General features: G+C 36.9%; 2 protein-coding genes across 2 annotated transcripts in view; one reads left to right on the top strand and one right to left on the bottom strand.

The window, feature by feature from the left end:
• Window positions 1-10,298, top strand: part of MCM9 (minichromosome maintenance 9 homologous recombination repair factor) — a 49,107-nt gene that overhangs the window by 19,588 nt on the left and 19,221 nt on the right. The window lies entirely within an intron of this gene.
• Window positions 439-10,298, bottom strand: part of ASF1A (anti-silencing function 1A histone chaperone) — a 12,055-nt gene continuing 2,195 nt past the window's right edge. Inside the window, exons 2-4 of the mRNA XM_009289127.1 lie at window positions 7,857-7,972; window positions 3,197-3,373; window positions 439-864 (exon numbers count right to left, since the gene is read on the bottom strand). Coding sequence (XP_009287402.1) covers window positions 652-864; window positions 3,197-3,373; window positions 7,857-7,972 — 506 coding nt within the window. The 3' untranslated portion in view covers window positions 439-651. The remainder of the gene's footprint in view (window positions 865-3,196; window positions 3,374-7,856; window positions 7,973-10,298) is intronic.

Here is a 10,298-nt window from a genome sequence, read left to right on the forward strand (position 1 = left end):
GGGGGGAAGAAAAGAACTCCTAATCCAAGATAGCAGATGGTAAATCTCAAATTGCATGCTTTAAGTAACAAGTATGTGCCTTGAAAGGAAAAGAAGCTTGCACCTAAAATTATACTGTGCTGCCTGCTTTCACAGCAAGAGGACATTTTTGGACTTTTTTTTTTTTTTTTTTTTTTAAAGAGATACTTTTTTCTTTGCAGTTCATCTAATGACAGTTTTGTTCTTAAGCTGCTATTAAAGGCCACTTTATATTTGGCGATCTGGATATCGGAGATGAGGACATGGCATTATTCCTTCATTTTGCCTGAATGTTTTAACTTTTCAGTTTTTTAGCTTTTAATAGTGCTTACAAAGTAAAGGGGGAGGGGGGAGAATATGTATACTTTAATCAGGTTTGGTTTAGACCACATAGAATAACACATTAGAGAAAAAAGGCAATTACTTAAAAATAGTTGTATTTATATTCCACAATTTGCTCAAATACTGGTTTGTTGTTTTTGGTTTTTTTTTTTTTTATAAACTTTCTACAGGATGTTTTAAAACAGGTTCTTCACATTGGTTGTCAACTATGTACTTATGGAATTTGAGGGAAATAGTTCTGGTTGTTTTTACAGTTTAACACATGTACAGTACCAGAATGACGGTGGTTAGTCACATGCAGTCCATATGAGATTCTAACATAACATTTAATGAATTTTCTGATGTTGACCACCCCTTTGATGCTGAAGGTAATGCATCTGTAGAAAGCAGTGACTGTAGATTTGGGTTACTGCTCTCTGCATCTTCCAGTTTTTCAGTGTTGTCCTCCCAATTAATGTGGAATCTCGTGACTCTGGGATTAGATGCCAAAATATTCCTTTGAAGCTGGGAGAGAAGAAGATACATGGATTATGTAATGTGGACACCTCAAACTGGAGTTCACGTGCATACAGATTTTTTTCCTTTTACTCCCCATAGCCTTGTATTGTAAATTGTGAAACAATTTCTTTAAAAAGGTAATTCATATAAATGTGAATCTATAGCTACTATCTAGGGATCAGAAACATGCTTACAGAAACACACCACTCATTCATTTACTCTAATATCCTAGTCAGCAAAATAACTGCTTTCTTGAGAGGATATTTTTAACTGTTCCATGAGTTCAAGGCTGTACGAGAACTCTGCAAGTAAAGTGCAAGTGTTTACTATTTTAGCCAGCTTTTAGTAAAGCAAATGACTACCCCCACAAAGATTTTGCAAACCACAGCACTTTATAAAATTTCACATCAACTTTATGATGTTTGCGATAATTGTATAAATTCCATCAACTGTCTGTCTTCATTTAAGAGTACAACCTTTCCTTAAATTAAATTACCATGCTTTAGATTGATTTCAGTAACTGAATTTTAATTTGTCTACTAAAGTTTTAAAGTAAAAAAATTACTCAGATTTGGAAGATATGAATATGGTGGCAGTGGACATGCCTAGACATTAGTCATATTTTATTCTCATGGCTGGCCTTCATTTTCCTTTGAAAACACGTTGTATTTGTTTATGTATGCAGCAAAAAAGAAAATGCTCACTTTCTCTTAATCTCTCACCGTTTTCAAGATAATATATAGTTAACTCTGGAGGATGGCAACTTATCACCATTGGCCACTCATGATGAAAGTTAAGACCGATCACAGGAAAAGTTTGCTTTGGTAGTAATGCTGATTTTATTCTCCAAGAAGTACACTCTCATTAAATATTTCCCAACCCCTTATACAGATTAACAAGACCATTTCTTTTTTTGAACCTCGTAGGGTCTATTACCTGTCAATTACAATTAAATGTGTTTAATAACCTTCTATTCTACTTGTATGTTTAAATTCTGTCCCAAAGTCACATTAAGGACTTTTTATACAAATACATGATAGCTTTTGCTGTTCTTTTTCACAGAAGCAGTGCTAGCTTCTTACATAAGCAAATCAGAGAATTAAGACAAGTAGTTCTAGGCATTTCTAAATTCAAGCGCTTAAAGGAAGTCAACATTCTGGCACTCGCATGCAAAATAACAAATAAGTATATGATTTAAATGAAAGAAAAAAGAAAGGAACAGATTATAAGTTTAAGAATCCTCAAAATTAATAGTAATTTTGAATTTTGAGAACATACTGAGCATCTGATCCCTGAAAATTAAGTTAGGCATAGAAAACCATTAGCGACTTTTAAAAACCAATTTACATACCAATTCAGTTTAGTTACATTTGAAGATCAGTTTCAGGGACTATGGGGATTATCTCTGTACTAGTCATTATAATACATGCATTATCCCATTCATTTCTTCATATATCCAGTCATATAATTAATGCAAACTTGAGAAATAACAAAGTTTTCACCATCACACAACTTTGGAACGTAAGCGTATACACATGTACATCAGTTTTTGTAAAAAAAACACCCAACTCTACAAAATCTTCCATGAAAACAAACCCGGATGCTGTATAGAACCTTGTTGGCTTCTACAGAGTCTGTCTGGGTAGAGTATTTCACAGGATTTTGACTAGTTTTTGATGTTTAATTGATCCTTCTCCTCAAGGTATTAGGTTCCAAATAACTGTATTTCACATCATCTTTTAATTCTAGTCCTGGTTTAATTTTTACCATGAAGGATATATATTTTTTAAACTTAATCTGTATACTTCCTTGGTCAAGTTGTCCATTGATCAGATAATCACCCAACCTGCTCTTACACCAGGTTACCCATCTTCCCCTTTTATATGTAACTTGTTTTTCAGTTTGTTTGTTTTGCAGAAACTGCAGCTCTAACACTAGAACAGCTGGATAATAACTGTGTTAAATTAATACTTAAAACTTAGTTCCAGGTTCACTGTCCTAGAAAAAACATTATTCTGTTTTTCTGAAGAACAGAGCCACTTCGTCAACAGTGGTGCAGGTAGAGGGAACCCAACGGTTTATTTCACACAGTCAGTGTAAAATAATAATGAAGTCCAGCCAAGGCTTCAAGCTGGTGGAAACTGTTGCAGGTTTCTCAGTGTTCTCCAAATTTATGGCAACTACATGGCACTTGTAGTTTGTCCCCCCAAGTCTTTTCCATTATTTGATGCCTCATTCCATGCACTTTATGGAATCACTTGGGGTTTGGTTTTGTTTTTTAAAAAACTCTTTCTATAAGCGTACCCTTGATATATGACTAGAACAAAACATGCCTTACCTTTGAAAAATCTGGCTTTACTGGTGGATTCTCTCTCAGTTCTGTTTCAGTATATTCATTGTTTACATAGTAGCCGACTCTAATAAATTCTTGACCTCGATAGGTGCATGTAATTAGCACAACTGTTACACCTACTGCATCTGCATCTGGAATAAGCCCTGGGTTAGGTGCATCAGCCTAAATGTGAAAGGGAAAGATGGATTAAAACAAAATTGATAGCACATGCCTATCTAGCAGGGGAATCTTAAGTAGTATGTCTTAGCAGCTGAGTAGTGACTGTATTTAAAATTGTTTTTCAGGTTAACTGGAAAATATACCTGCTTTCACAACATCAGCCCTGAATTTAGGACACTATCCTCTAGAGACAGAATTACTTAGAATACAGTAATATTGTGTGCTGACATTTCTCATGGGTGATTAGACAGCTCTGATCCAAAACTGTTTTTAAATATATGATCAGCTGAACTGTTGTTTGAGCAAGTGTACTAACATCCCTCCAATTGTACAGTGCCATTGTTCTCCAGCACATCTTGGCAATTTAGCAGACTTAAGATTTTTTTTTTTTTGTACCTCTGAGGTTGAATTGGTCTGTATGTGTGTTTTTAACAAGACTAAACCATTAAAAATACAGACTGCAATTTATACTTCAGCAAGAAGAGCAGGGACAGGCTATAGTGAGCTTTGAGCTGTCCCACAGATTTCCAGAAAAGGAATAAACTACTTTCTCTCTTGCCTCCTTCCACATGCCTACATTTCTTAAAATGTATGCAGTTAAATGTATCATTGCTCTAAGACATCTGACAGATTTTCAGCCAGGATGGAATCCTAATTAATAGGCAACTTACAGTCTTCCTCAACGTCCTTATTTACCATGGCTCTGCAAGTTATTAATAATCAATAAAATTTGCCTCGCAAAATGTGGCTCACATCAGTCCCTTAAAATGGTTCCTAACTACACATTTATTGATAAAATGTGATGCCTCATTCTGCTGTAGGATTTAAAGTAACAGCAATCTAAGCATAAATGAAACAGCTTCATATTTACAGTTTTACATGAAGATCTGAAGCCAGCAATGAACACCTGTGTTGTGAGTACAAGTTGGTATTAACAATGTATGTTAGAATGGTTCAGGTGTAACAAATCTTGCCTTAGGACAGAGGACAAACGGGATTAATTCCTACTGTCCCTCTCATCCCTACTTTTCTGTAGTATTTATGTGCTCCAGCACTGTGAATTTTGAGAGCTAGTGGTCATGCATCATTGGCTTCTACTCTTTGCTACTTCAATTCTGAGCCTTCAAACCAGTCTAGCTTTTTATAAGAAGCTGTAGGCACTTTGCAGAAGAATTAGATGAGTCAGACCTCTTAGGTGCAAATACACCAGAGGGAGGAGAAGCAACCAGGGAATCACGTAGAACACAACTTCCTCCAGCCCTGAAGGGAATAGAAAATGACCAAATGGCTTTACAACTTGCATAGGGAAATGGGAAAGATGACCAAGGAATAGGACAAGTGTAGAAGCTTGAAGACATCCCAAGAGCTGCCAATACAGATGAAATCACTACTTTAATTCAGTAGTCTTGTTCTAACAGTGCCCAGGACCATTTGATTACTTTAAATTCCACAGTGGGCAGTTATAGACTAATATATTGCAAAAGGACAGTGTTCCATTTAACCCCCCATGAAACTCAACTCACACCCTAATGTGGGATGTTAGTTCTTCCAGGCTCCCATTGTCATTTTGTGTCCTGTAATATCCTATGATATAGATGTGGACCCAAGGAAGTACTCTGTTTTAATCCTACTTAACTCTCAAGCATTGTTTTGCTGAGTGGAAAAGACACTGAACACTGTTTAAAACTGCTTTCTTTTCTCAAATTTTGAACTTCCTGCCTTGGATGTCAAACCTCTTAATTGCCTGGGAAACTAATGATCATACACAGGTGGAAGAAAAAAGAAGAGCTTGTTATGACCAAGTGATAAGTGAGCAGCTGCAAATAGATATTTTGGTAGGCAAAAAGAGACAGTAGGATTAACTTTTGCATAAAAATCGCTGTCTGAATATGCCATTCTTATCCTAGAAATTACTTAAGAATTTTATGAAATCACTCAATGTATATGTTGTCTTGAATTATCTTGCTTTTCCACATGATACATTTATTCACATAGCTATTACTGCAGAGTAGCTAAGTTAGTGTGAGGTCATATCCCCACTTAAAGATAATAAATTATTTATGTGCTTATATTCTCAAATAGAAATTTCTGTGAATTTATTACAAATCCCCAAGTGCACAGAGAGAAGGAATCAGGTTTCACTACTTATATCTTGGTATTTAGAACCAAATAGGGCAAGCTGTGGGCCTTTAATATTGAAATATTTTTAAATGTTTAAAAAAAAAAAAAAGGCTGATTGTGTAAGTCTGAAAAGTACGATAGTTTTCCATCTTTCTGTATGTAAGGCTGGCTTCCCAACCTGATGCACAGCTTCTTTTCAACAAAGGTAGTTTTATCATCCTTGGTATTTTACCTGTGTGGTACTCCATTTTACTTGCTGTTTCAGCCATTTTCCTATTTAGAAAAACCTACAGCATATTATTAGCTGAAAATTTTATACACCTCCGCAAAGGTCCTTTCCTTGTGCTGTTCCTAGTGAACACAATCTCTTTTCTTTATATTATATGCCTCCTGCAGTTCTGTGCTTTGCCCCGTTCTGGCCTTCCCTTGCTAGTTCTTTCCATCTCTCAGGCTGCTTCAGTTTGGTGAATAAAGTAGCTTCAGTCATCAGCAAAGGCTTATTGCAGCACTTGGGTTTTTGGTGGTCTCCTGTGTACACATTAGCTGAGTCCTACCCTCAGCTGAAAGCCAGTGCTTTTGAAGTCTAATATACTTAGACCAACATTACTTCCGTAAGAAATAAAAGGGAAACTTTATTATAACACAGAAGGAGTACTGACTCTTTTACAGGACCTATTCCAATCTAACCAAAATGTCTACGTATCTACTCCTAATTTAGCTGTAGTGTCATTTATAACTGGGATACAATCGATGAGTCCATCCTACAGAAACTGCAAGACCAGTAAATTTAATTTTCAAAGCTTTCCTAATCATACAGCCAAAACATGCCTTTTTAGGCACCTGCCTCCTGCTCCTTCCCATCACCATCAACAATGAATCTTCGTAACTTAATGGAGAACAGTGCGTCTTTTAAATTAGAAATGTAAATGCCAGCTGATCTCTCTGGATGTAGTGCTATAAGGTAGTCCCTTTGAGGGCAACAGAGGATCACCTATTTCTGACCAATTAATGCCATAAGCTGTAATAGCTTGATAATGGAAGGACTGTTAATAAATGATGCATTTGTTACACATCAGCTTTATTTGTAGTGTGGAAAAATTAGGCCCAGCTCCAAAACCAAACAGAAATGTTTCAAGACTGATTTGCGTGTATGTGGTTGATAAACATAACCTCCAGCCTAATCCTATTCCTTTAGCCTGTCCTGTAAGAAAAAAGTTTCTTGGAACTTATGGGATTAATCAAGATGCCTCACAAATGTTAATGCTATTTTAAAACAGTTACAGTAACTGTGAGAAATAAGAAAGTGTATTCATTAGCGCTTTTTTTTTTTTTTTTTAAATGCTCATATTCCAGCATGCATTTGCCATTTAAATAGTGAATTTATAGTATTTGGGAAAGTAGCATGGTTCTTACACAATAAGCCATACTCAGTTTCAATCTTGAGTTTTCTGCTCATGGATTTTGCTCTCAGTTTACAAGACAAATACTAGTATTTGATAAATAGAGAAAAAAGTGAGCTAAATCATAGTTTTGATAAAAAACCCAAACCCCAAAAAACTTCCATAAGAATTTAGGCAAGTCTGCTTTAGGTTTTTTTGCCCTCTCACTGACCTAAAATGGAAACCAGAATAGGCTAATAAGCCATCTTAGTGCTGCTCTTTCCCCGTTTTCCTTCCCTTCATTATTCCTTCTTAGTAACTTCTGGCTTTAACAGCAGTATTTTATAGGACTGTCACATGCTTCAGAGTTTGTTGTACAGTCTTGATCTACACACTTGTGTCCCAAAAGCCTGCTATCAACCATTGGTATTCCGTCTTATTTTACAAATTGCCATATTTTGTTGTGATTTAGCATGCTTAGCCAAACACCACAGTTGAACACTTATCCTGCCAAACAGAAATGAACTCTTGACTGTTCTGGCTGAGTTTTACAATGAATTTGTTGGCCAGATCTTCTGAAGATGCCTGCATTAACCTAGTGCTCCTGATTGTCTGAAACTGCCACCAACTGCAGCAGTTAAGCCTGATGGTGCTAGTGTAAACCAGGTAACTGGCACTCTTGATTACTCCGTGATCTAGAATATATTTATAAACCAGACTGGTCAAAATTATCAGTAGCTACGGGAACAGTGCTTATATCACTATCTCTAATTATTGATACCACAAGTGAAAATATTACCATGGAAATATCAGGGCCAAGAAATATCAGCTCATGAACAGACTTTCAAGGAAGATGTATCATACCTGAAGAGCTGACTGAAATATTTTTCTAGCTTACCATTATTTTTCAAGTGCCTCTTAGTTTGATACAGTCATCTTTAAACAAATTAACACAACTCTTTTAGAAACAGTTAAATCAAACTTACCTGAAATACAAACATGTGTCTGCCCGCAGGAACAGGTCCTACTAAAACAGAGTCTAACACCTGGTCATACTCTTCACTTTCAGCTGAACCCACATAAATTATTTTCCATTCCAAATCTACAGCAAAACAAAAATTAAAAAACAAACAAACATTATTTATCATTACAGTTAAGGGTCTTCCACTCTTGCCTATCTACAGTTTTGTGTAGCCTAAAATTGCTTCTTTGGCAACAGGCCTAAAATAACAAGGACCTGTCTTCACTGGGGAAATTATCGATGCCTGCCCCAGTGCTCTTGAACCAGACCATCCCACCATCTCTCTCCAGTCAGTGGCTACTGCAGGAATCCCTCTATTTTCATAGTCAGGTTAATTTTCAAATTCTATACAGAGGACAGGGCCCATTTACTTGTTGGGAGCTGTGTTCAGCATTTTCTCAAAGCCTGTTGGAATGGCTTCAGCACAGGGATGATGCCTATATATGCCTATAAAGCACTGCATGCCTTGAATACTGACTCACCTCCCAGGAATTCCCACCTTCCACATATACACCTCACAGCTTAAATTATACAGATCATGGAAGGTAGTTAATTGAATAAGAAAACCCATCGTGTAAGCACCAGGCACACTAACTGCATGCCCCCATTCCTTCACATATAACTTGTGTAACCCGAGAAGTATGTAAAATTGTGATAGCGTGATTAGATCATATTCTGATCAAAGATATTGGTGCTTGGATTTTATCCAAATTCTAAAATGGAATTACAGGCAAAAAAAATTAAATGTAGCGTTTTGCTTCTTAAAATAATGCACCAAAATCAAACAATTCTTACAATTCAATTTTTTCTAACTCACCCTCTCCACCACAGGTGTTTGAAAGTTGAAACTGCTAATTAGCACACATTAGCTCTTCCTGGGAGGGCTTTTCACTTTCACTTTTTGATTCAAAAACACATGCATATATACACATATAGAACTAATCTTAAAAGACAGATTTTTGGGGTTTTTTTTAAACAAAAAGATCACCATTACAGAAAACTATACTAAGTCTTTTTTTAAATGAAACCGTTGCTTCAAAACTGTACCTTAAAAACTGACATGGTATATTTAATAATTTTTTTCCTTATGAACAATGCCCTGATTGTCTATGCAAAAGCACTAACCTGTACCCTATTACATTTACTTTATTAGTATTCTCTGCAAAATCCAAAAGTCTACATTATGGTTTCTTGATGCAGGAATGGAACTTAAGGACAGAAAAAACCCAGCACTTTAACAGAACTCGTCTGCTTTAGGATTGCAACTCTCTTTCCTCATTAATGAATTCTTCTTGCTTATCATGTTGAACATCAATGCAGGTATTGGGGGTTTAAGTAGCACAATTAACAGGGCTTAGGAAGGGATTTTACTCCTTTGTACAGCACAGCACAATTGGCCAGGTACTGTGATCAGAGGTTTTATTTACCTTGTAAGCATCTAGTACCAGCTCCTGCCAGTACTGCAGGTACTCATCCAGGACAGTTAAGGACCTCTTTTGTCGGCATCTGTGCCATTTACCACGTACAAGAAGTGAGGACTTTTAGGCTAAACTACTTAAGATTATCATACCATCATGAACCGTTATTCTAGGAGCACAGTACAAAGTTCATTCTAAACCAGTAGTATTTAGTACTGAAAAATGGACTTTTTAAAAATAAGTTTTAAATTATACATTTAATAGGTTGATCCAAATGCTCTTTAGGTATCTTGAAAAAGAATAACAACTTCAAAAAAAAAAAGGGCTGGACTTCATGAATTTAATTTTAAGATCAGTGGTGCACATAACCGTCTGAAGATAAAACAGCGTAATAAATAGATATATTAGCACCTGAAAGCTAAGGCAACGACAGCAAATTTTTCAAGTCTAGAAAGGCTATGTTTAATCTTATTTTTAAATGTGAAAGATAGCAGTGCTCATCCTGAATTTATCCTGTAGTCTAACTTGCATTTAGGTGAGGGAAGGGAACTGAGAATTTTGCATTAGACCATCTATAATTCTTCTCATCCCGATTGTCCGGGATTAACTCTAACACAAATCCAGAGAGTGAGGAGTACATCACGTACAGCTGTGCACAACTGGAAGGAAAGGCATAACGCCTTGTGCCAAGCCCCTACCATGGGCACCGCCGCCTGCCACAGCAGTTGCCGTCGAGGGGTCTGATACTGTATCTCGGATGAGGCCAGGCTGACTAGAGAGATCCAGTCAGCAACCTGGAGATGGGCACGGAGCACACCCTGCTAGGGGCAGCTGCAACTAATGGATCAGTCAGTTGTAAAAGGGCAGCAGACTAGTGGCAGAGGCCTAGAGGAAATCCCAGGCTCAGATGAGACTTCCTCTGAAGTTCCCGCCAGCGCGACCGTCCCTCCCAACGGCGGGGGGGGAGGAAAAGCGAAACCGGCCCCGCC

This window comes from Aptenodytes forsteri, unplaced genomic scaffold (genome assembly GCF_000699145.1).
Source record: "Aptenodytes forsteri isolate BGI_AS27 unplaced genomic scaffold, ASM69914v1 Scaffold217, whole genome shotgun sequence".
In the NCBI taxonomy this organism is placed as follows: Eukaryota; Metazoa; Chordata; class Aves; order Sphenisciformes; family Spheniscidae; genus Aptenodytes; species Aptenodytes forsteri.